Genomic DNA, 27427 nt, shown 5'->3' with positions numbered 1-27427 from the left:
AGAACAAATGTTTTTTCTCAGACGGGTCTCGAACCTGACACTCTCGCCTCATGAACTTCTTACTTTACCACTGAGCTATCTGTGATTGTGGATTTAAAGTTAAAAAAAGAGAGTTTTTAAGTGGTGAAAGAGTAGCTGACAATTGCAATGGTCACAATACTTAAAACATTTTTGATACTACAGTATATAATATGATTATTCTGTTAATCTGTTTAGGCATCAAGTAGTTGAATTGTTTTTTTGGGAGTTGGAGAGGATACTGTTATTTGAATATAGATTATTTAATTACCGTTAGATTATTAATGTTATTATAATTGACTGTTATATGATTAATTAATCTTTCCCCTTAAATTGTTGCAAATAAGTTAAAGAATATTAATTTAATAAATATTTGCATTATTATGCGCCTCTCCAGCGCCGAACGGGTTACCTGGCATAATCTGACAGTTTTGACAGTCGAACGGACCGCAGTAAAGTCGTGTGCCCGATTGAGCATTGTAGCCGGGTAGGCCTCGATCAGCAGTCTATCTTGAATTTGGCCACTTTTACATTACTAGAATGATTTGGTTTAACCACAGACAATAGACCATTAAACTTTGTCTTTGGGTATACTTTATCTATGGTTTAACATTATAAATCAAATCCGTTGATATAAAAAGCGGCCTTCTGGCTTTTTTATTTAATCACTTTTACATAAACAAAATTATGAACAAAAAATTATGAAAAATGAATACACACTTTAAACAAATTAAGGAACTAAAGGAACTGATTTGTAAAAATGTTAAACTAACAAATATATTCATCATTCTCGGAGGCACGAAATTAAGCAGGCGGCAACACTTTAAACTCTAAAAATCTACGGATCTAATCACTTAGTGTAGATGAAAGAGGCAAGGACCCTAATAAATTTGTCGTTGATATAATATGAAAATAGAAAAAAAAATACCCGAACCAATAATTTGAATAAAATATGCAATATGCCTAATTTGATTTTTTATTTCAAATTCCAATCGTATTTATTTTTTCCTATTTTATTAGTGACAAATTAATTTTCATCACTCCGTAACGAAAGTAACTATTTTCGATAACAGCTGACATCAATGAAAGTAGTCGTTTCCCAAGCTCTAATTTAGGGCGAGGGAAAATCGATCAGCTGATTTTCCCTCGCTCTCAATTAGCTCTCTATTTATTCACTACGCGCGCTAGTGTTTTGTTATGGCTTAATTTAATGATTTGAATCAGCTGTATGTATTGTTCAAAGTTGTTTTATTCTTTTATTTTGATATTTAAACAAAATGTGTTGTGCAATATACGTAGGTTTCCTTTTAGAAAATTTTATTTTGATGTTCAATCAAATTAATTGAGAAATAAATAGGTAGTTGTAATATTACTGAGGTCTGCTATTCTGTGTTTGTGTATTTTTGCGTCGTGATGAAAAGTATCGTTCATAACTCGTACCGAAAGTTATTATCCGGCACTTGCTCCATTATTCCCGTCCTCGGCTTCGCCTCGTACGTTAAAATAGCTCTCACATACTCAGCTTCGCCTCGCACGTGAAATTGATGTTCCCTGTGTGGCCTCACACAAAAACTTGAGCGCGCGACGGAAAATGCCACTATACTACAGTATAGGGCCTCACCCTCACCTCTCTCACTAGTATTTCAATGATGTTAGATCCGTGCCAAAAAAGCTAACTCACTATTAACGAAAAAGATAAATACCTTTTGCATGAACTTAAAACATTGAAATCCTTTAAAAATAAAACTACCACCCGTTATAATTTAGTATAACGATATTGCACATGCAATTATTGCATGCTAAGTTTAAACTGGCATTGTTATAAAAATAATATATTTCCAAGAACCTTTAATCTGCTAAACTCTTAAAGTAAAAATCTGTTTACCTTCTACATTATTTATAGATTCATATTTGTTTGTATGAAGGCATTGGGCATTAATATAGTCAATGATGAACTTGGAAATTAAAACACTGCCTCAATTCAATTATGCTCGATGCTAAATAAGAATAACAGGCTAAATAATACTAGGCTGGAAACTAAATAATAAATTCAGTTTCTTTAAATGTTTGTGTTTTCTCCGTTACATTGATCTCATGATAACTTTACTACATTACTGGATTATCGAATTTACTGCGATCCGCACATCACCCGCGGCTTCATCCGGCACACACGTATGCGGTACTCATCGAAGTATATTAACACGTATACTTCGATGGCTGTACAGTATACTTCACTTCTTACTTCTTCATGTTGAATCACAAGTTTCCCCTTACACCCTCTTTTTTCTTTCACACACTGCCACACAACACTACCGTCCTTGTTGCACCTCTTTTTTCTGTATGAGTACCCACCCATAACAAAACATGAATTACCCTTAAAAGGCCCAATTCCTATATGGCGACTGATACGACTCTAGTCGCGCGGCTACGCTTAAATGCCGCGACTCCCAAGACTAGTGACTAGTGCAATTGCACTCTTGACCGCCATGGAATAAATACAGTTGTAATATTATTATTCCACAACCGTTGAATGATTCCGCAGATGGTACAGCTGCCAACTGTACTTATTCCATGACGGTCAAGAGTGCAATTGCACTAGTCACTAGTCTTGGGAGTCGCGGCATAGGGATTAAGACAAGCGTCAGGAGCCGTACGTTAATGTACGACTCTAGACGCGCGGCTAACAGTCGCAGGATAGGAATTGGACCTTAGGTTTCAGCTAGTTCCGTTGCAACTAGTCACTGAACCTGTTAATACAAACTTTCCACTCCAAATGCCAAATTTTCATTTTTTTGCCCTGTTTGAGGGATGGGAGGCCTCCCCAAACAAGGGTTTGGGATTTTTGACCCAACCACATTCCATGTGCCATAGCACCCCTAAGTTGTACTAAAGCCAGTTTCAATGTGTTTTGTCCTGTATTGTCCTTGAAATAATCCAAATACAACCATGCAACAGCTGTGAAGAAGGTATAATATGATGAAAGTTGAAATGAATAATATCAAAACTATGTCCGTTGTCCGTGCACTAATGAAACTGTTCTCATACCTAGTGAAATTGTATTTTGAGTTTAATGAAATTATAATGATAAATATTGACTGCTTCACAGATTAAACTCGTTGTAACCGGCATATTAAAAGAAAAAGTATTAACCCTCGTCACTTCTTCGGCGCTGGATACTCTTTTGCCTTCGGCGCTCGGAAGACTCGGCGCTCGGGAGACGCAACGCGAACGCACACCGCTGCAGGCGGGGAGCGCAGGAGCCGTATGCGTCATGCCACAGACAATATAATACTGTACTGTAATGGTTTATTCCATTGTCTGTGGTCATGCGACCAGCAGACGCTGCAGCGGTGTGCGCCGTAACTACACGGCAAACCTAGCGGTGGACGCCAAAACTTCTGCTAACCGCAGCACAGCTGACGGTATTTTATTCTATATGTCTATGATGATACCCACCTATATAATTAATACGCTACATGAAACTTTGTCGGTTGAACTCCTCCGCCATTTTTTAACCGATTTTATCCATTGACGTCTCATTGGAAAGAGCGTGTCGCGTAGATTTGCAAACTGCGACCTTGCATTTTTTAAAAAGTGCCTTGGGCTCTGCCTCAGTGGCTGTTAAAGTTCCCATGTTATCCTTATGAAGAACATAATTGTTTACATTTTGATCAGCTGTAAAATTTAATTGTTGTTATTATTATTTTTCAATTCAATGAAACGCATTGGGTACATTTACTGATTTTGTTGAAATTAAATATTTACTATTTTAATTTACATTCGTACAAATTACAATGTAAAAAAATCGAGAAAGCCTGGACAATTTGATATATTTTACCAAATAAGAAAAATGAATTGACATAGTACTGTATTTCTTGAGAAATCATTGAAAGAACCGATTTGTTAACCATGGAAACATAGCAAAGTCATATAACGCCACCAAATAGAAGAAATAGAGATTAAAAACCATTTACTATCGTTATCAACCTATATAATGAAAAACACCTACATCTACAATATGAAGATTCCCACAAATAATGAATAAGGATGTTAGCCGAAGTGCTACTATTTTGTAGAAACATGGACTTAACTTTATAATGATTGGCAAAGGAACCCCCTAAGTCTGAATTAAACTGGTACGGCAAGGACATTAATCATTAAATATATGTTTTTATAAAAGTCAAGTGATTTTAAAAGAATGTGACTACGTCCAAGAAACCTTAATAAAGCTTTCATTGAAGGATTCGCATTATTCACATTGAAGAGAAACCAAAAACCATCTGAACGACATTAGGCCTAACAATTCTGCATTTTTCAGGTAAATGTAATCTACGATATAACAGTAACTAGCCAAATGAATGCCAATTGATGCAAATAAAATTGCGACAGAGAGGTTACGCAGAAAATCAGGTAGTAGGGTAGTTCTTAGTCATGTAAACAAAATATTATCGCTATAAAGAATTGACTGAAATTTGTAAACGTACTGGCGACAATGGGTACTTATGTCAATGGGTAACCATGCAGACTACATTATCATTGACGAAGATCAACACGGACAACTTATACGGCCATAAGTGGGAAACATTTAAAAAACCAGATCAGCTTTTGAAAAATGATAAACAAGAAATGTTGATTATATGGAACTGTTAGGTACGTATCTATGAGTTGAGTCTTTTAAACTCATCAGAAATTATGATGACTTTTATTTGTTTAACTACTTTACTTCTTTGCAATTGCTCGATTTCGAGCAACGTGTACACTAGTATTAATGTATTTCATTAGCAATGAACCAATGTTGGTCCACAGTTGTTAATATTGGTTGGCCTAACTACGAGATATACAGTTAAACAACGGTTGGTTGGTTGTGGAAGCTCCAACCAACCATCGACCAACTGTTCCACAATTTACCAATGTTGGCCCAACTATCTGGGCTGTATGGGTAACGTTTAGCGTTTTCGTTTAACGGGATTTTCACAAAAATGCAAAACTCTCCGATAAAAATATATTTACGTGGGTATGCCAGAAGGTAGACAAACACCGCTCCATGGTATTTATTTTAAATCTATATATTAATTTGAAACTGTTTTTCTTTGTGACAGCTAATTTGAGAGAACGGCTGGGCGTAGAAACTCGGTAGAGGTGTCTAAAGAAAGGTCTTGGTCTGTAGATGAGCCATCAAAAGAGAAACGTGGTGAATTCCCTTGGGGCTCTGCCCCAGTGGCCTTTGAATTCACATCCCATGTTATTCTTATGGAGGAAAACGGGGGTTTTGTCACAGCTAATTTGAGAGAACGGCTGGGCGTAGAAACTTGGTAGGGGTCTCTAATGAAAGGTCTTGGTAGATGAGCCGTCAACAGAGGAACGAGGTAAATTCCCTTGGGGCTCTGCCCCAGAAGCCTTTAAAGTTGCCTCTTCAGATTTGTTTACATTACGACCATATGGTTAATTTTACACTATTTTAAGGTTTACTGAAACTGTCAAAATTAAATGTTTACATTATTATTTATGATTTTAAATTGATTCTCCACTGCATGGCAAGTTTTTTATAGTTTCAACAAAATGATGAATTTATGATACGTTTTAAATGTGTTGTTAAAAAATCTATGCTTTATTGCTCTTAAAAAATTTGAAATTATGAAATTAGTGCGACATATCAGTTTCAAAGGAACATATAATTATTCCTTATCGGGTGTAGTAAAAAACATGTGTCTTCAATTCTTTATTATTGTTTTGTTGTGTTTGTAAACAAGTCCATTATAATTCAATGTAGTATTGTTCAAGTTATTAAAAACCTTTCTAAAGGTAATAAAAGTTCTTTTCATTCATTCTTACTCTCATTACAATTTTAATAACTTGATATTGTGAAATGGATACGATCCTAAAGCCAGACAAGTTTAGTGTAGATCCAAACTCATCATCTGCAAGTAAGGAATGGACACATTGGCACAAAACATTTCAGAATTTTGTTACCAGCATCACACCACAACCATCCGACTCCGATAAACTCAAAATACTTATAAACTTTATTACTCCAGAAATCAACGAGTACATAAGTGAAAGCGGTACGTATAACGATGCTATATCTGTGCTAAGAAGTATCTATGTAAAACCTGTAAATGAAGTATATTCCAGACATAAACTATCTGCACGTCAGCAGCAACCTGAGGAGACTATTGACCAATATCTCCAGGCTTTAAAATTACTAAGTAAAGACTGTCAGTTTAAAGCTGTCACAGCAGAAAAGAATAGGGACGATTATATCCGTGACACATTTATTGCTGGAATAAAATCTTCTGCAATTCGCCAGCGCTTACTAGAAAATGTTTCGTTGACACTAGATCAGGCATATAGTCAAGCCAGATCCCTAGAACTTGCACATGAGCAATCATTAGCTTTTCAATCTTTCCAATCTATAATAAATGCAACTTCGTCCCAAGAAACTCAAGCGAGCAATCAGAATGTAGATGCAACTTCAAGCAGTTTAGAAAAGTGTTCTCTAGCTGCTGTGACTGAAAAATGTTTCTTTTGTGGTAATCTAAGACATCCTAGGGTCAAATGTCCAGCTAAAAATACAATTTGTCATAACTGTGGTAAACAGGGGCATTTTGCTAAGGTCTGCAGGGCAGGTAAACTACAAACCAAGCAATTGGATAAATCTAAAGAAGTAATGAACTCTATTGACCTAGCAGCTTCGCCCGGTGGGTTAACAAAGAGTACAGTACAAGCCCTAGTTAATGGTAAATCTGTCTCTGCTTTGATAGATACGGGAAGCTCTCTAAGTTTTATAAACAAATCTACTGCTCTTAATTTAGGTATTCCTATAAAACCAGGTAGGGGTACTGTCTCAATGGCTACTACATCAATCACATCCGACATAACAGGTCAATGCAAAGTAAATCTTGTCATTCTTGATCACTTTTACAAGCAAGTTAATCTTTCATTGTTACCAGATCTTTGTGCAGATATAATTGTTGGACATGATATTTTGAAAAACCATGCAAGTATTAAAGTAGTCTTTGGTGGCAACAAGTCACAACTAACCGTATGTAGCGTGGCAGCCTCAACTGTAGAACCGGTATCTTTGTTTTCTAATTTAAAACCGGAATGTAAGCCAATCGCAATCAAGTATCATCGCCATAGCACCGATGATTTAAAGTTTATTGAAAACGAAGTAAGTAAATTGCTTAAAGACGATGTTATAGAGCCTAGTATGTCTCCATGGAGGGCTCAAGCATTAGTAGTTACTACTGAAAATCATAGAAAAAGAATGGTCATTGACTACTCCAGGACTATAAATCGTTTTACATTACTGGACGCTTACCCACTACCTAGAATCGATGATATCGTTAACAAAGTTGCAAATTATGAGTTTTTCAGTACTATCGACTTGAAAAGTGCGTACCACCAAGTAAAGATAAGAAATGAAGAAAAGCACTACACAGCTTTTGAGGCCTGTGGTCAACTCTACCAGTTTAAACGTATCCCGTTTGGGGTCACTAATGGGGTGGCAGCATTCCAACGTGTAATTGACCAAGTCATCCGAACAGAACAGTTACAAGACACTTACGCCTATCTTGATGATGTCACAATCTGTGGAAAAACACAAGAACAACACGATATAAACTTAAAAAAGTTTATCGAAGCTGCATCCAAATACAACCTAACTATTAATAATGAGAAGTCTTCATTTTCACTGCGATCGATCAACTTGTTGGGCTATCATATATCAAACAAAACTATCAAGCCTGACCCCATTCGCCTAGATCCTTTGAAAAATTTACCTCCACCCAGAGACACCGCATCACTGAGGAGGACCCTTGGTACGTTTTCACATTATGCATCATTTATACCAGATTATGCTACCAAAGTGATTCCACTTGCGCGTACTACATTCCCTTTGTCCAAAGCAGGGCTCCAGTCTTTCGAAACTATAAATAATCTAATAATCTATAAATAATAACTATGAAATAATCGGATCTGTAGTAAGCTGCATTGACCCTGAAGCACAGTTCATTGTAGAAACTGATGCATCTGATAGTACCATTGCTGCTACTTTGACTCAATCGAACCGGCCAGTCGCATTCTTCTCAAGGATACTTTCTCCAGCAGAACAAAGACATTCAAGTGTCGAAAAAGAAGCACAAGCTATTGTGGAAGCACTGCGGAAATGGCGTCACTATTTGGTTGGTAAACATTTCAAGCTGATTACTGACCAGAGGTCGGTTTCTTTTATGTTCGATAACAACCGTCATGGCAAAGTGAAAAATGAAAAGATAATGAGGTGGAAACTGGAATTGTCGTGCTTTCATTATGATCAAATCAAATCAAATCAAATCAAACATACTTTATTTCCAAAAAATAATACAGAATATAAATTATAACATAACTTCCAGTGGACAGACACCCTACTTGCTATTGCATAGATAAAAATACCTAATTAAATATAAAAATACAAATAAACTTAATAATAACAACAAAGGATGTAAGGTCTCAGAGAAGCTATGTTAAACATATACATTAAGGAAATAAGCCTACATGGGCTGGAAGCCTGTGCGTAGGCTCAGTCGCTATCAGTGACTGACATAGTCACTGCAAGGCTTATGATATTGTATATAGACCCGGTAAAGATAAAATGGCTGCAGATGCCCTGACTAGAGTATGTTCTTCAATCCAAAATCAAGAAAAACTGTTGATTGATTTACATGCGAATCTATGTCATCCAGGTGTGACACGTTTGTACCACTGGGTTCGAAGTAAAAACTTGCCCTACTCGATTGATGAAATCAGACGAATAACAAACTCCTGCAATGTGTGTGCTGCTGTGAAGCCTAGATTCTTCAAACACAAAGGGATTTTGATTAAAGCCACTTCTGCATTTGAACGGCTGAATATCGATTTCAAAGGCCCGCTGCCTTCATCAAATCGAAACCGTTACTTATTAGTAATAGTAGACGAGTTTTCACGGTTCCCTTTCGCTTTCCCTTGTTCAGACATGTCATCGTCAACAGTTAAGTCGAAACTAAAAACATTATTTTCTACTTTTGGGGTTCCTAGTTACATACATTCGGACAGAGGAACATCATTTCTGAGCCAAGACTTAAAAAGCTACTTGAACTCACTTGGAATCTCAACTAGTAGAACCACTGCGTACAATCCAGCAGGTAATGGGCAAGTTGAAAGGTATAATGGCATTCTATGGAAAACAATTGAACTGGCGTTGAAATCACTTAACTTAAAAAATACAACCAATGGGAGACAGTTTTAGAGGATGCCCTCAGCTCAGTGAGATCATTACTTTGCACAGCCACAAATCAAACTCCTCACGAGCGTATGTTCTTACATCCACGTAGATCTGGGAACAATGGTGTTTCAGCTCCTTCATGGCTTCTCAATTCCGGCCCTGTCTACTTGAAGAGATTCAATCGTACGTCCAAGTATGAGCCACTTGTTGAAGAGGTCCAACTTCTTCACGGGAATGCCGAGTATGCTCATGTTAAGTTGCCTGACGGAAGAGAAACTACCGTGTCTACACGTCATCTTGCTCCGGTTGGTGAGTACCAAACCGACATAGAGCAAACCGATTTTGAGAGTGATGAAAATATTCTATTACCCACTTCTCAACCTGAACCTGAATACTTTCCTAGTCCATCATCAACACAGAACCAAGAAGATGAAATGAATACTACTGCCGAGAATTTACAACCTAGACAAGAAGCTTCTAGAGGAGAGAACCATAACACATATCCGAGAAGAAGTTTCAGAAGCAGAAGACCTCCTAATTATTTAAATGACTACGTTCATTAACATTAGGGAGGAAGAATGTAGTAAAAAACATGTGTCTTCAATTCTTTATTATTGTTTTGTTGTGTTTGTAAACAAGTCCATTATAATTCAATGTAGTATTGTTCAAGTTATTAAAAACCTTTCTAAAGGTAATAAAAGTTCTTTTCATTCATTCTTACTCTCATTACATCGGGTTAGCTTATACATATTGTAAGGTTCAAGAATATTATTGAATTCAAGAAAGAAGACCAGAAATTCATTTATTGGTATAAAAGTTCTCGATAATCGGGTTGAAAATTGTCTCATAGATGAGGAGAATGAGAGCTGTGTTCAAGTTTTGAAATAGACTAACTACGGAGTATGTTTCATCTATGGTTTTGGTGAAGTAGGTAAATTAATGTCAATTCAGGTATTTAAAAAAATGTGTACAGGGTTTTTACTTTGATGTACACATCTAGCTATGCATAATTTGTTACCAAGGCTGGATTAGGTTATGGATTTTGTTCCGCAAATGTTCAAGATTTGTGGTCAAATTTCCTACAATTATGGTTCATTCCATCCACGAAATACATGCACAGCTTTATGTGATCGATATGGCCATTGCAAAACTACCCCATAAGTTAATCAATTAGCAAGTAGGCCTAAGTACAGATTGATTAAATACATGGGTCGATGTGGCAAGAGAAGGAATTAAAATTGCTTGGATCGAAGTAAGAATGTTACCGCTTTCTGGAGAATCAGATATTTTTATCAAATACAAAAAAGATTTAATATGCCTCCCGCTGATAAAATTCTGTATTTTTATGACCAAAGATGGTGATTCACTTATACAATCCAAATTCAATCTGAATGATTTTCCCAAAGCAGATAGAACCTGTTATTTTAGTAATATTGACTCTTTCCCTCAGATGACAGACCAATTATCTGAACTCCTTTCCCCATACGGTGAAAGAGGCTTTAACATGAACAAAATGTATGAACAAGAAACAATTGTAAGACTCCTGAAAAGCCTTTTGGGCAACCTAAAGCCGATGAAAGAACAAAAAAATATTGAATTCAACGAATTCATCAACCACGTTTTTAAGGTACACTATCGTCTTACTCATACCGGTAATTATGTTTATCCTCCCTAAGATTTTAATAACTTCACTCTATCCATCGCAGTTAGCTGAATTTACGTAAAACCTCAAGAGTAACCGTCGATTTCGACGGGATTCACCTAGTACTATATAAATCCTGCTAAATCTGAGCTGTAATAGGCTTAAAACATGTACCGGTACAACATGAAACATAACTACGTTTGACACCTTCTGACATAGGTACATGCATAAGTAGATTTTCATCTACAATTCAATATTAGAGGATCAAGGCTGTTCAATTTAAAACAGTAGGTAGGTACCATTTTATTTATTAAAAGCCCAATTACAAAAAAAAGATGGGCTCACATTGGAACTGCTATAATGTAAGAAATACGGTAACTAACTTCAGAAGTGAACACAATCAACACAAATCCCCGGAAAAGATCTAAAAGTCACATTTTTTATTATTTTTAGTGCCTCGAAATTTCGAATATCCCTCCATGTTATTATATAGCTCAAAGGTGGCTTACTTTGGTATGCTGACCTGAACCGTTTAGGTAGGCTATTTATGTGATAGAGACTTGAAATTTGCCAAGGATGCAATCTAATATGGCACCACCCACAAGAGGGTGTTCCATTGTTGAAATGTTCCATATTACCGTAGGTCTCGTGGTAAGACATGGGCCAAGGGCCGATCTACTCTCTTGTTTTGATCAAATGTGGCATAAACGTGTAAACTTACATGTATTTGAACTATTTCGAAAACCAGCATGGTATAGGACTATGGGAAAGGGAAATTATGGGGTAAAAACTGTTTTTACCCCATTATTAAATCAATTTTAAATCTCCATGTTGTTTTTATGAATAAATAAACTGTTGCAGTTGCTTGTTTATGGATATATACAGGGTGATTGATATAAGTGTGCCAGCTATTTTATTCGAAAGTTACAAGAGATATAACAAAATGTTAAATTGTAACTACCTTGGATTTTTTATCAAACAAATTTTGGTCAAGTTCAAAAAATAATTTTTGCCGCCATTTTCCTATATGGCCGCCAACTTTGATTTTTCTTAAGGAAGACCCTATATTTTATGATTTGTTTTAGAAAGTAAGTGCTTTAACTTTCTAAAACAATCATAAAATAGGGTCTTCCATAAGAAAAATCAAAGTTGGTGGCCATATTGGAAAAATGGCGACAACAATTATTTTTTGAACTTGACCAAAATTTTTTAAATAAAAAATCCAAGGCAGTTACAGTTTAACATTTTGTTATATCTCTTGTAACTTTCGAATAAAATATAGCTGGCACACTTATATCAATCACTCTGTACAGTGGCGAAAACTGTATTTGTTTTCCAGATGACATTTGTAAGCAACAAGATGGATTGTTGTGGGCTTGCCAAAACCTGAGAAACTGCCCATCAGCTCAAGCAGACCTGAAAAGAGGGAAAAGACCAGAAATTTGTACTTTCGTTGGAAATAACCCGATTGTATGTTGCCAGCCTGATCTCAAAAACAGGATGCCACCTGAATCCCAGAGGATCAGTTCTCAGAGTGAGTAGAATCTATATAATTAATACGCTACATGAAACTTTGTCGGTTGAACTCCTCCGCCATTTCTTAACCGATTTTATCCATTGACGTCTCATTGGAAAGAGTGTGTCGCGTAGATTTGCAAACTGGCCTTACATTTTTTTAAAAGTCCCGCCCCAGTGGCTTTGAAAGTTCCCATGTTATCCTTCTGAAGAATCCATAAACAACACAGTCACAAAACAGTTGCACGCGTAACTGGTTTCCAACGACAGTTGTAAAACAGTCACACCATGTGCGCTGGGCCTTATGTGTGCGAAAGCCTCACGGTTTTCATTGTTTCCTTTGTTGTCTGATAGAGAATAAAGTGCACATTGCATGAGTAAATTAATTTTCACATCCCAAAATACCAAAGATCTTTGCCCAAATATTTTTTTTTACATTGCTAAGGGTAATATTACTGATTATCCACAGCCATGCTGCTATAAGATGAGAGAAGGAGGTATTTAGAGAAAACAGCCACAACAATGTAGGCTGTTTCTTCCTTCCTAATCTTTCTAAATAAAAATCCCAATTGTGTCTGAGAGTTCCTGAGCCAAAAACACTATCGGCATTGAAAAATTCAAAACTTAATTAACTTATATAATATCTCAATTAATCTTTTAATAATATCTTCTAACTCCATTGAACAGGGGTTTTCATCATTTCCGTAAAGCAGCATAGTTTTTTGATAACTTCAAATAGGGAATAGAAAAACATATGGCATTTTTTTTCGGTTTGCTAACCTCAACATTTTATAAATACTTAAAATTTTATAAACCGGAAGTGCTGCTAATCACATGATGTTTTAAGTCATGTTTGAAAACAAACAGAAATGTAAACATTGATGATGACTTTGTATAACCTCAAATCATGTGGTCTAGTAATTTTATAATGATTAGAAGGTTATTTCCACAGTATGATAGTTCATCACACAGAGCAAATTTTTTTTTTACTTTAGCTTACTTTATTTACTGCTTCTGTCTACAATTAGTTTGCTCATATATATACTTGTACTCTGAAAGATATTTCGTTGTACTAATCTAATAATCATGACAACATTGAATAAAGAAACTGAAATTAAATGAATACCAAAATGTATTCTAAGATAATAAGATAAAATCAATTTTCTATGTGTTAACAGGTATATACAGGGTGTTTCAGAATTCGTGTCGGATATTTTAGCGTATTGTTTCTGGGTAAGAAACAAATCCAAATATCATATTTAAATTGACCGGAAGTCCTTAGTTACTCACACAGCCGCCATTTGGTTTTTTTCACTTATTAATTGTTTTATAAAAAATGGTAAGAGATAAAAAATTGAAACTTTGCAAAAACATTTATGACAACTAGACAAAGCTACAAAAAAAAATATGAACATTTTTTAAATTCATAAAACAAAATGGCGGCCATTTAAAATTTGTTTCTTTAATTACTCAAAAACCGCTGGGTTTACAAAAACTTTACAACAATAACTTCTTTAAGATAATTTAATTACAAATCGATTGACACCTTAACCTTTAAGATTAGATGAATATTAACTGAGTTATGGCAGCTTTAGTAATACGTGATCGCTGGAGGTTAGATGTAGTGCATGCCGAGGCATGCGGCCTAAGTCTGCCACAACAATGCAACTGTCTGCGTCCGCTTTGCAAGTTATTTTTAAACGATATTAGATTATTTCAAACAATAATAAAATATTACATAACCGCAAAAGTGTCTTTTTTATCAATTATTAATCATTAGGATGGCTTTCACACCTATTTACTGTTTTTAAAATTCACACTAAACAACCTATTTTTTTAAATCAGCTGTGGTTAAATTAAACATACTTGTTTACAACTAATCAGCTGATTTTATTTTGTCTGAAGATGTTATTGTTTATTCAATGTAGTCAGTACCTCTAACCTTATACAGTGGCAGTACACTTTAAAAGTAAGTGTAAAAAGTTAGAGGAACTGACTACATTGAATAAACAATAACATCTTCAGACAAAATAAAATCAGCTGATTAGTTGTAAACAAGTATGCTTAATTTAACCACAGCTGATTAAAAAAAATAGGTTGTTTAGTGTGAATTTTAAAAACAGTAAATAGGTGTGAAATTTTTAAGCCATCCTAATGATTGATAATTGATAAAAAGGACACTTTTGGGGTTATGTAATATTTTATTATTGTTTGAAATAATCTAAAATCGTTTAAAAATAACTTGCAAAGCGGACGCAGACAGTTGCATTGTTGTGGCAGACTTAGGCCGCATGCCTCGGCATGCACTACATCTAGCGATCACGTATTACTAAAGCTGCCATAACTCAGTTAATATTCATCCAATCTTAAAGGTTAAGGTGTCAATCGATTTGTAATTAAATTATCTTAAAAAGGTTATGCTTGTACAATTTTTGTTAACTCAGTGGTTTTTGAATAATTTAAGAAACAAAATTGTAAATGGCCGCCATTTTTGTTTTATGAATTTAAAAAAATGTTCATAATTTTTTTGTAGCTTTGTCTAGTTGTCATAAATGTTTTTGCAAAGTTTAAATTTTTTTATCTCTTGCCATTTTTTTAGAAAACAATTAATAAGTGAAAAAAAAACAAAATGGCGGCTGTGTGAGTAACTAAGGACTTCCGGTCAATTTAAATATGATATTTGGATTTGTTTCTTACCCAGAAACAACACCCTAAAATATCCGACACGAATTCTGAAACACCCTGTATATTTGTTTACTATTATAGGCTTTAAAAAGGACTACAATAAAATATTCTACATTCCAGATCAGTTGAAAGAGTCAAAGAAAATATTTTAGTGGGATAATGTGAGAAAACATTGTACCAGTATATGATTTTGTAAAAGTTTTTTATGTGTTTTAGAATGCAAGGAGTATGGAAAGGCTGTATTTAACAAAGTCGAAAGCCCAATAGGAGATGGGTTCATAGAGATAGATACTTGCGCTTTGGTCGAACCTCTGATAACCAATGGTACTCCAGCCAACCCCAGAGAATACCCCCATATGGTGAGTGGACCAATTGTTGACAATCTGACAGCTATATAGTATATATTCAAAGTTATTTATTTATTTTGAAATATATATACCTAATAAGATGTTTTAGTAGTATACTTTTATACCCTGTTTGATCAGAGAGTGTGACTGGCCGAAGAGGGAAGAGTCTGCCCTCCTCACACACATACAGACGCAAGGGATTAGGGCAGACCATCAAAGTGTGTGGATGCATGAATCTCTCACCTCTCAGAGGAAGGGGTGTATAAGGCCTCTTTTATGCACGGCGTTTTCGGTCGGGCGAAATCGTTGGGCGGAATCGATGTCCCTTTTATGCAGTTTCTCCTCCGAGCGGAATCCGCTGATGCCCATGGTGGGGTGGTCAATGCTACCAACTTCGTTCATTTTACCATCGTCAGTGACCCAAGATAGATCCTTGTGTATTGGTGTATACTTATTTGTACATGAAGAGAAATAGACGAAGGCGAAGGAAATGAGATGGGCTGTACACCCGGTTAATGAAAGTCGTAGGGTGGATGGGGCTTTCACAAACCTATATGGGTTGCTGCGAAATGATGGGGAAAAGTTTGAGAAGTTCCTACGAAACAGTAAGTTTGTATTATTCCGCGGATTTAAACAAAAATGTAATTAATTGTCATGCAGCAATTTTTTCCCTAATTACATCACTTTATTTGCACTCTTCAATCAATTACAATGAATAATGATATTCTATTAACAATGATTACCGTAGGTGATTTCAATACTGTGGACGAGAGAGCGTGGGGTAGGTTGGCAGCACTACATTCCGCCCGACGGGAAACGCAGTTGCATAAAAGGGTTCCATTTGAACCTATGTAAAAACACGCTCCACGAAACGCCGAAACTCGGCGGAGTCTAAGTCCTCCGTCGGCCTCCGACGGAATTCTAAAACGCGACGGAGATTCCGTCGTGCATAAAAGGGTCCCATTTGATCCCATGTTAAAACACTCACCGACGGAAAGCCCGATAGATTCTGATAGATTCCGCCCGACGGAAAACGCCGTGCATAAAAGAGGCCTAAAGCTCAGCTCCACCAGTCCCACTCCCTGAGCAAACAGGGTACCCATAAGTTGTCGATTCTATCCTAAAAGAAATCGGAACCACTTTAAAAGATGTTTTCCTTTCTGAAACTTGTGTGTTAATGCTGTTTGCGTTTTTATCCATATGTTTTTAAAAGGTAACAGAAAAAAGACCAACACTCCCTAGTGGTATTGTTTGTGTTGTTAATAAACGTACACAGCTGTATTTGTTCATTGGGCTTTTAATAAATGATCCTAGCTAAAAGAACAGTGGTTGATCTCAGTCAGTAGCAAACCTATTCAAACCAGCTTACTCCATTATACACCCTGTTTTTAGCATATTATGCTTAAAATAGTTTCACATATAAAAGTGAGACACCATCTTCATTGTATTTGTATTTTGCTTACTAACCTTCAAATGTCAGAAGATTTGGGGGTTATGATATATGGATAATTGGTTAGTGGTTAGATGGGTTCTGTAGCACAGATCAAAGAAATGTCAAGAACCAACTTCCAAACTCAGTCACAAATATGGGATATGCTACAGTATTAGATTAGCAGAAATTAAGAATGGACACTGACTGTGAAATAATGTGATGTATGTTTGAGAAAATGTGAAAATGGGAGGAATAATTGTGACTATGCTGTGTGTTTGTGTTGAGAAAACCTCCAGCAACTTAAACCAAGAGACAATCTAGGCTCTTTCAGTGAATAAGCACAGTGAATCCCTCACCTTTTTGAGAGTTTTGTCTGATTTAGATTTCAAGTTCAATAGTGTCACAATCCTAAGGGAGGAGTTTTCACTTCATATTCAAGGGGCAATACTGTAAATTATAATGAGTAGGTATTGCCATCTAGACTACATCAAATAACTAAGGTATAAGTGTGAACATTATACCAATTTGTAGAAATTGAGATATTTTCAGGCCCTGATTGGCTACGGACCAAAGAACAACATTGATTGGCTCTGTGGAGGGAGTCTGATCAGTGAACGGTTCGTTCTCAGTGCTGCTCATTGTACTAATGCTGGGAGTAAGTAAGTGGTCATTTATGTACAATCTAATCTCTCTGCATACATAAAAACAAATAATATAAAAACATCTTCTTAAACATTCGCATTCAAATTTCAAATTCGTTTATTCAGCGAAAAGTTATACTTTTACCTGAATACCTATACATTTATCAACATTATAATAATTTATCCCAGTATGAAAGCGGTTGATTAAAGTTTACTGCTTTAAATGGAAATATTTTCATCTTCTGAGGTAGTTTGGTCTGACGTCATACGTTATTCCAGCGATGGACAAGCCCCATGACAATTTTGATCTGATTTCTAACAACTAAAATGGTGTATAGAGCCCAAAATTTGGTTTCAGGACCTCAAGAAAACACTCAAAGATACATAGTAAAATCTTAGAGAACTCTTTAAGCAGATTATTTTTTAATCGTATCTAAGATTGATCAATATTGCTGAAGCCCTAATAAGAGTGCTTATAATTATTGTCATGGCCTTTTTTAAGTAGGTTGTTTATTTCACAAATATGTAAGCTACCTACATTTACCAATAGAACGGTTTCCGGGGATAAAACAGTAGCGTGCATTGGTTCCCCATTGCCTAAGCAAGACATTTTTTGGTAAAATAGGTAGTTAAAATTTGTCAAAGTTTGTACGAGAGCTCATTGAGATCGTTCAGAATCTACTCAGTTGAGTCAGTTCTAGCGAAATTAACGGAGGCTGACTCCAAATCAATAGTCAAAACTGTTTCTCTAAACTTCTGTCTCAAAAGTGAACTTATATTTCACTGGTTACCTGAAATTACTCTCATGCCATCTTTCTCTCTTCCCCTAGTTGAGCGTCAAACTTGTCAGCTAGAACTCACCAAATTGTTTCTACACTAACCCTCCATTGTAGCGTAGCACTATACAGAACTATAGATGCAACATGAATTACAATACCAACATTTATTTCTTCCAGAGGTTTAGCCAGCTGGGTCAGACTCGGTGACTATGACATATTTTCAACAGATGATGACAAGAACAGACATGCAGAATCAAGAGAATATCAGATTATTGAGAGGATAAACCACCCGGAATACAAGAGCCCTAGTGTGTACAACGACATAGCATTGTACAAGCTTAAGGACACAATCAAATTCAACGAGTATGTTCGGCCAATCTGTCTTCAGATCGATCATACGTTTGCCAAGACTTACGCGCTTGGTACAGGATGGGGGCGAGTGGAGTGGGGTATGTTATGGTGAATTTTGTTTTAAAATACCATATTGTTACATGTTAATTTAATAGAATGAAATTAAAAGAATACTTTACTAGAGGAAATTTTTTATAATTTACTAAATTCGTCAATCTTATTTACAGAGTAATTAATGAACAACAGAAAACCATGTGTTAACAAACATATTTGAATTCTCATAAGAACGTCAAAGAGTACTAAATATAATAAACATAGTCAAATAGTTATTATATGCAACACTTCCCCTACTCAAGGCTTCCTTAGAGACTTCAAAGGAACTTAAGCTAGTCCAATTTGCTGTCTTAAGCCTTTAACCTTGGTCAAAGAAGGGGTTTTGTAAACAAATCAGCTAGTTGTTCACTTGTGTTAATTTTCTTACCTTTGAGGTTTCCCGCTGCCACTTTTTCTCCCCATAACGGCACTCATCCCAAATTGTTGTGGTGTGTGTGGTATTGTGATTGTATTCCATTCACTTGAAGGACTTGTCTAGTACTTTCGTTGTCGAACTCACCTCCTCCACTTAACATCTCAATTTACATATTATATGGCCTGTGACTTTGACTTCTGCAAGAAACTACTTCAGCTTCTCTACAACTTGAGATTTTGTCTTCATAAAATAAAAACTGTGGTAGCAATAAAAGTCATCCTTGAACAATATAAAATATCTTGAACCTCCATTTGACTCAAAGAAAGGTCCACAAACATCAGAGTGAACGATTTCACCAGGTACTGAAGCTCTGTGTTCATCTCTACTTCTGAATTGTGCTCTGTGCATTTTTCCATAAGCACAACCTTCACATATCTCATTGTCAAGCTTGAGATTAAGGTTCAGTTCTCAGTTTTGCTTTTCTGTCCTAGTCGTTTATGAAGTAACTGTAAATGATTAACAGCTGGAACTTCTTCCATGACAGCCATGAGGTCTACTGATTTTCTTACTGCTAACTTAAACAAGCCTCTGCCTTGACTTCTATGTCCTTTGATGAGTGGTTTACCATTTTTATCAAACAAAGTGCACCCCTTAGATGTCGATACAAATTTACTATTTACATTTAAATCTTGAGCAGCGGTTACTGAAAATAAGTTAGCAAAAATATCAGGTATACCATACATTGGTTAGCTTTACTGGATTCCAAATCCCATCCAAATTTGCTTCCATGCAAATTGTTCCTCTACCAATAGCACTTGTCTGTTGTTCATTTGCCATTGTAACTGCATGAGGTAACTCAAATTGTTCAAAGTCAGTGTTTGGTTTTAATTTATTAATATATTTGAATTTTCTACTAGTACCAGGATTTCCAAAGATAGCTTATCTTATCTGACCTACTTTTCCAGTCTGCACTGTCCACTCTTGCATTAGTTAACCCAGAGTCAATCTCCCCCTTCTAAATGTCAGAGAGTGCCTTTAATTTGTAAAAATACCAAAGTGTTGTGACGGGAAGACCTCTAAATGATTTTGTGACCTTCCACCTTCTACGGATTCTACGGCTACGCAGAATCCCCTCATCTACCCGCTCCTGGAGAAGATTCACTCCTTCAAAGACTGTCCGCCCCTGGTGATCTTCTTGCTCCCCGCTTCAGTCTACCGTCAGGCATCTCCACCAAACCCAAGGACTCAAATCTCAAGTAACGAAGGACGACATTTCCCGCCCCGCGTCAGTGGTGCCGGTACCGCAGGGCGTGAATTCCCGCCCCTAGCACAGAACGTGTTAATGAAGATGCTAACATAAACATTACCTCTGACTGTGTTTTGTTATACTTATCCATCTTCATTATTTGTATTCTTTCATTAATGCAGCCTGTGTGTTATCTTTAGGTTTCTCTGGCAATTCCATTTTGCCAGAAATTGCTTCGTAGGCATCTGGGATTCCTTTAAGCCTACCTAATTTGCATTAGATATTTCCAATCATCCCAGTTGTCCTTTCCATGCAGCAATTTCATTTTCTGCATAACGAATTCCATAGTAAAGATTTTGTCTCAAACATTATTCTACATTACAAACCTGTAACACACAATATAAGAGTGTCTGGGTCCAACACCTTTTATAAAATACTAATGTTACAAGTTAATTTAATAGAATGAAATGAAAAGCAATTTACAGAATAATTAATGAACAAAAGAAAACTATATGTTAAGAAACATATTTGAAAATTATCCTAAGGAAGTCAATGTAAGTGTAAATAATGTAATGTCTCATGTAAATGTAATGTAAGTGTATAAAATACCCCCGCCGCAGCAAACCTGCAGACTAAGTGAATTTCAACTTGTCTGATTACATTTTTACAAAAATATTTCCATAAACAAGACATATTTATTCCCTATTTCATTATTAACATTAGACATTTATTAACATTAGATTTAAGGTGTGCTTAGGTTTGCTGCTACGGGGAAGATAAAGTGTTTTTTTTAACCATACGTCTATAATATGGGATGAAATAAATAAATTTGCCAAATTTTATCAACATGTATCCAAAACAAGTAAACTACAACAGTTTTCATTTTCTCCATAAGAATAACATGGCAATTTAAAATTATTACACTATTCCCATAAACCCCCGTTCCCATGGTCCGATTATGCTGGAATGCGAACTCGTTCGAATAAACGTAGGTTTACACGTTAGAATAAACGTAGGTTTACACGTTCGAATAAACGTAGGTTTACACGTTCAAATAAATGTAGGTTTACACGTTTGTACCAAATTTAATCAAAATCGGATCATTTTTGCTCAAGTTGTCGCGCTAACGGACACATATATATATATACATATATTCATTTGAACGGATGGTGTTTTTGGCCTCTAGAGACCTCAAAATGAAAAATTAAATCGGCCCCGGGTCCAGGTCTTACCATGAGTACTACGGTAATAGCTTATTCCCTATGGGAAATTCGCTAAAAGTAACATGTAATAAGTGGTATCACTGAAAAAGTACTGGGTAAAAAAACTAAGCCAGACTAACCAACCAAGGCCAAGATTTACAGAAGTCTACTACACATGTAATCTTAGGACTACAAATATTTAACATATTCACTAACGGGTGGCCCTATATGGAGGAGAGTAGCGGCTGGTAGGGAACGTGTCAAATTAAGCTTATTTTGTTGTTGCAACAAAATGTTGAAACATAACAAGTATTTTCTTTTTAGGAGGAAAACAAAGTGGTGTTCTTCAGAAGGTGAACTTAACAATCATCGGAAGGAAGGAGTGTGTTGACACCTACAAGGCTTCTATTGGACCGAAACTCAAGAATGGAATTGTAGACGCATCTCAGCTGTGTGCAGGAGACCTGGCGAATGGGAAAGATACTTGCAAGGTACACTTGTTGCGTTTGTTTATTGTACTACCAGAATTAGGATGGTTAGGTCATGTAAAAATAATGGAAGGAGGAGTGGATAGAATCTATTTTTTCTTTCAAGTGCTTTTCAATGATTTTCATGTAAAATTGTATTAGAAACAGTCAATGACTACTTGCCTGCCACCGTCCCTCTCAGGATTGATTTTGTGTCTACGTCATTTCGTCATTTATAATTTTTTTATCGTTTTTGTAAGGTAACAGCTAATCCTGTAACATTGGTCTTGTTACTAACTAATTTAACGTCGAACATTTCATAGAAAACATCATTATAGATAGCTCAATGATAATTACCCAAACTAAACCTCTTTTGAAGGTGAATACTATACCAACTCAACTTTACAGTTTTATCATCATTCATTTTTGTCCGTTCCAGGGTGATTCTGGAGGCCCTCTTCAGATCCGACTGAGAGAGCCGTACTGTATGTACAGTCAAGTGGGGATTACTTCCTTTGGAGTGCGCTGTGCAGCGAACTACCCCGGAGTATACACAAGGGTATCTCATTATGTGCCTTGGATAGAGAGCGTCGTGTGGGCTTAGACAACAAACATCATCATCATTTTTAGACAACAAACATACGTTCAGGAGGTTAAGAAGTATAGTATAAACTTTAACTTTAAGTGAGTGAGGGCTTCTCAACTATCTGAAAATTTGTAACTATACGTCCAAAGGTTGCTGATTGTATAGTTCCATGGTACCTATCCACTATGCGAGTATGCTTAAATAGAATAAGAAAACAATTTTAATTCCTTTATAATAATAATGATGAACTAAAATAAATCCATATTGTACTTGACAGTATTTATTGTTGTTTACTCACCTCAGTGATATGTAATTACCTACTCAATACCAAAATTAGTCTTCCTACCTAACGCTCAGTTTCTTTTAGCATGTGTTTGCTTCTATGTGTATTTTTGTATTGCCCTACACTGTTTATAATAATATAAATCTCAAGTTACAATCATTATAATTATAAAAATATTGTTAACGGACGTTATGTCATAGACAAGTATAATTGACTGACTCATGTGATTATTATTGTATTTTTTGTGCAGTTAGAGCTAGATTGTAATTGTAGTATTATTTTATCCATTTGAGATATTAATGTTATGGACAAGTGTTTCTAGGAATTAAATAAAATATATATAAAAACTTTTGGTTTTAAAATGTATTTTTTATATTTTTCAAATTATATCTGTTGATTTCTTTATGACCACACTTTGGAGCGTTGTTTTACACAGTAAACACCCTACGAATTGCACACTAAGAGTTTTGACAGTAACTAGATGGGGCTATTGGCCACCACTGGTGCATAGCCTACCTATAGGCAGTTTGGAAAATATAAACCTTGTACATTATACCTATTTATTTTATTTTTAAACCACTACTGAAGCATTTTGATCAGGGAATCGTGTTTGGTCATTTTATATGCAATGCTAAGATCAAAAAATCAATGCTGTTGGTTTGCCTTATAATTGCTAGGTTCTTGATGATTGGAGAAGTTTAATCTCGATGTACATTTCGCCACCAGTGTGGCATCTTCAGGAGCTGATTTGAGTTTCTTATCACATCACTATCACTAAAAATTACTAAAAAAAACACTATACTATTTTTTAACTTATTTACATTTTAGTCGATGGACGATTTACGGCTCGAGTGTGGAGATGCGAGCGCATGAGCGTGTGCGCAGACCGGGGGCGTTACAGGTCTGACTGTGGCTTGAGGTGGTAGGTCAGGGGATGGGGGTGAGTTTATGATGTTAGAGCTTTCTCTTCTAAGACTGAGATGTAAATAAGTGGAAGGATAGGGTTTTTAGTGATAGTGATGTGATAAGAAACTCAAATCAGCCCCTCAGGGACATATTTAACAATGGCAAATTTTAGGGGCAGCAACATTTTGGGGGTTAAAAAATTTAAAAGTGAGGTTTTAATCTAAAAAAAAAATAACGATTGTCAAATAATTCTTGGAACAGAAAAACAGCCATTTGAAATATTTGAATTAAGTATCAAATTATTGCAGAACGCAGTCAAACAACAGTCAATAGTTTATAACACGGCTGTGCTGAGTATTCCGTGCTGTCCTATTAATTGGTCTGGCGGACATGCATGCCACGGCTGCGTAGTGGCGAACGAAGAAAATACTTCTCCCCTGTTAACTTCATACTGTAACCATACTTATACGCCACTACGCAGCCTCAGCGCTAGCTGAAAGGTTGAAAAGTTGAAAGAAGGAAAGTGCGAACAAAATACTTACTACTGTAACAACTTAATACATTTTAAATTATATATTATTCTTTTAAGTAAAAGTACTTACTTTTTTCTTTTTGATTCATGCGTTTTTTTTTTTTTTTTTTTTATAAAACAGTTCTATAAGTTAACATATTTGTTTCATTTCAAAGCCAATAGCATGTCTTTTAAGTGGATCTGACTGAAAGTGTTTAATGAGAAGCGTTATAAGATCCCCCTTGTATAGGCCTACTCCTACAGATGATTTTGTATGCCGTTTCACACTGCAACACACTATTATAACTACTGGTTGGGTAAAAAAAACGTTGCATTCTGTGTATCCAAGTCAGAATGACGTTTTGCATAAAAACGGCACAAAAAAGTCTGTTAAAAGGGCCCTAAAAGTTATTAAATTTGTTGATGCAGCATGCAATATTGCCGATTGTTCTACAAAATCAGTTGACAGGGTATGTATTGGCCATTGGGGTGATATTATAGTGAGGTCGCTGATAAGTGTGGGGGGGGGGCAAACTTCGTTGCCTAGAGGCGGCACATACTTAAATACGTCCCTGCAGCCCCTGAAGATGCCACACTGGTGGCAAAATGTACATCGAGATTAAACTTCTACAATCATCAAGAACCTGGCCATTCTAAGGTAAACCAACAGCATTAATAAATTTTTCTTGAAACTGGGAATACCACATAAGTCAATAAATCAATCATGACTACCAGTATAAATTTCATTTCGGTTTATGAGAACAGTGTATTACCCCACACGTCTGGGAAGTTGGATATTTTTTTACGGTGAGAAGCTTAACTTGGCAAGCCTTGCATGGGATTTCATCCGAGTATATACCATTAACACCAGCTTCCTGGGTGAATTGCGTACCAGTTGAACCTCGTTTGTACTAACCTCAATAAAACGAATACCTCGATAAGACAAATTTTTTTTAATCCCCTTGACACTTTCATATAGGTCAATGCTAAAAACACTGCTCTATACAACATAGTAATTAAGTTAAAAACCTCCATAAGACGAATTTGTTTGTGACATAGGCTAGGACTGATTTACCTCTATACAACAAATATTCTTAGCACAAAACCTCTACAAGACGAACGTGACCTCTATAAGACAAATTTATCATAATCTTAACCTCCATAGTACGTAGTTTTCAAAACAAACAGAAGCTTGTCTCAACATGAAACCCCCATGCACCCATCCCTCCTTCCTCAGTCATTGTTTGGAGAAACCTTGGAGCGAGGAGAAACCTCTATAAGAAGAATAACAGCAGCATTAAACCTCGATAAAACGACCCTCTTTATTAAGAATACCTCTATAGTACGAATTTTTCCCGTACCCCTTGAAATTCGTCTTATAAAGGTTCAACTGTATGATACTTTATTTTAAATTCTGTTTTATACTTTTTACTTTTTTCTGTGTCATAAACATATCTATGACAACATCTAACTCTAGGTCTCATAGCGATAAAAGAGTAAATATTTATTATTATTTAAATCAATTAATTCAAATTGATATACCTACACTGTATGGCAACAATTATATTTTCAATCTTTAATTATAAAGGCTGTATTTTATCTTCAAGGTATATTTGATTTTTTTTTGTCACTTCAATATACAATTGCATATATTTGAGGTTGCGTACATTTGCAAAGTACAATTCTTTAATGTTCTCATAAGAAATATTTACTGCTGTTTATTTTATTTGAACTCCAGTGTGCTTCAGTTAAGAGGTAACGGTTAAGCTTTTACAATATTAGGGTACTACATTAATCTATTTTCCCTTCTTCTTTCTTTTTCTTATTTACTGCTTTTTTATTATTTTTAACCATCTTTTTAAAAAATTTAGTTCCTCATTGATAACTTAGACGATCTGTGTGGGGTCCGATATGACGCTAATGTAGTAGCAGTAGCAAATGTAGACACCGTAAGCTTCCAAACCTGTTGAAAGTGAGATAAATATCTTAGTTTTTTAATTAAATCTAGGTAAACATATGTTTAGCATCATGAAGAAAATAAAAATAGACACATCCTTGTAAATTTTTACATTGATACAAGCAATCTAAAAATCAGCCAATTTTCCTGTATGAGATGACTTTCCAGGAAATAACTCATCAATTTGTTGACTCACAAGCAAAATTAGATTGAGTCAAAGATTCATTAATTTTACATTTACAAGTGAACCCTTAGAATGCTTTAAACATTTTCCCCTTATAGTGTGTCTTCCTTAAAGATCAGCTGATAACAAGTCTAGTCAAAGGTATGTTTATATTTGGAATTTGGGGATTATTATTTACTTATTATCATTTTACCGACTTAGAAATAATTTTGCCAAATAAAACTTATTTTGTGCTCACTTGCATTTACAACCAAAGAGCACATTTTGAATTTATCCTGAAATCTAATAAAACATGTTATTTTATATCAACACACAATTAACCAGGTATGGAATAAACATTAAAACAAGATTCTGATTTTACACTAGCATGAGAAGTCTATGTACAGCATTAAGCTAAAGTCAGTGATAATAATACAGTAGTTGGCTTTTTAAACCTTAAAAAGCAACAAAAAATTATTAATCCTACAGTCACCTGAAAAAGTGGGGGTCACCCCTACAGATTTATAGTACAGAAAGCCAGGTTTGGAGCGCCCTGGAGCAGGGATGGCCCAAGCCGCCCCCAGTACGGGGGTCTGTTGGGGCCCCAAGGTAGGCAGGGGGCTCTCCCCCAGAAAATTTTTTGAAAAATAATAACTGTAAACTAGCTTTTTTATGCAATCTAGACAAAATAATTTCTTAAACATAAATTGGTACAGTAGAGTCCCGCAAACTCAGCACTCGATAACCCGGCAGTCTGGATAACTCGGCCATCACCTGGTTCAGAAAATTAGTGATTTTTTGAGTCCGAGTTAAAAATGGACTCAAGCCAGCGCTAGACAAAATCATTCGCAACTCATACCAAGGATTTGTTGTACTAAATCTGATGACTTAATACTGACTTGTAATAAAAATATTAATAAAAAAGGCGGTTAAAAAGCTTAAAAATTGTATTGTTCTTATTTTTAACCCTAGTTCCTGATAACCCG

The 27427-nt window shown here is 35.7% G+C and overlaps 2 protein-coding genes across 7 annotated transcripts in view; one reads left to right on the top strand and one right to left on the bottom strand.

Moving 5' to 3' along the window:
* Positions 1–22900, top strand: part of LOC128986002 (serine protease snake-like) — a 46257-nt gene extending 23357 nt beyond the window's left edge. Inside the window, exons 2-7 of the mRNA XM_054406051.1 lie at positions 12241–12435; positions 15318–15460; positions 17430–17539; positions 18478–18749; positions 21893–22059; positions 22475–22900. Of these exons, the coding sequence (XP_054262026.1) occupies positions 12241–12435; positions 15318–15460; positions 17430–17539; positions 18478–18749; positions 21893–22059; positions 22475–22639 (1052 nt within the window). The 3' untranslated portion in view covers positions 22640–22900. The remainder of the gene's footprint in view (positions 1–12240; positions 12436–15317; positions 15461–17429; positions 17540–18477; positions 18750–21892; positions 22060–22474) is intronic.
* Positions 22901–25952: 3052 nt separating this feature from the next.
* Positions 25953–27427, bottom strand: part of LOC128986004 (uncharacterized) — a 58378-nt gene continuing 56903 nt past the window's right edge. For all 6 annotated transcript variants that reach the window (XM_054406060.1, XM_054406057.1, XM_054406058.1 and 3 more), the window contains one exon: positions 25953–26284. In XM_054406060.1, the coding sequence (XP_054262035.1) occupies positions 26208–26284 (77 nt within the window). In that variant the 3' untranslated portion in view covers positions 25953–26207. The remainder of the gene's footprint in view (positions 26285–27427) is intronic.

The sequence above is a fragment of the Macrosteles quadrilineatus genome, unplaced genomic scaffold, assembly GCF_028750875.1.
Source record: "Macrosteles quadrilineatus isolate MER2022 unplaced genomic scaffold, UCM_ALF_1.0 Scaffold_2__2_contigs__length_208266976, whole genome shotgun sequence".
Lineage (NCBI taxonomy): Eukaryota > Metazoa > Arthropoda > Insecta > Hemiptera > Cicadellidae > Macrosteles > Macrosteles quadrilineatus.
This window is presented reverse-complemented; position numbering and strand designations above follow the sequence as displayed.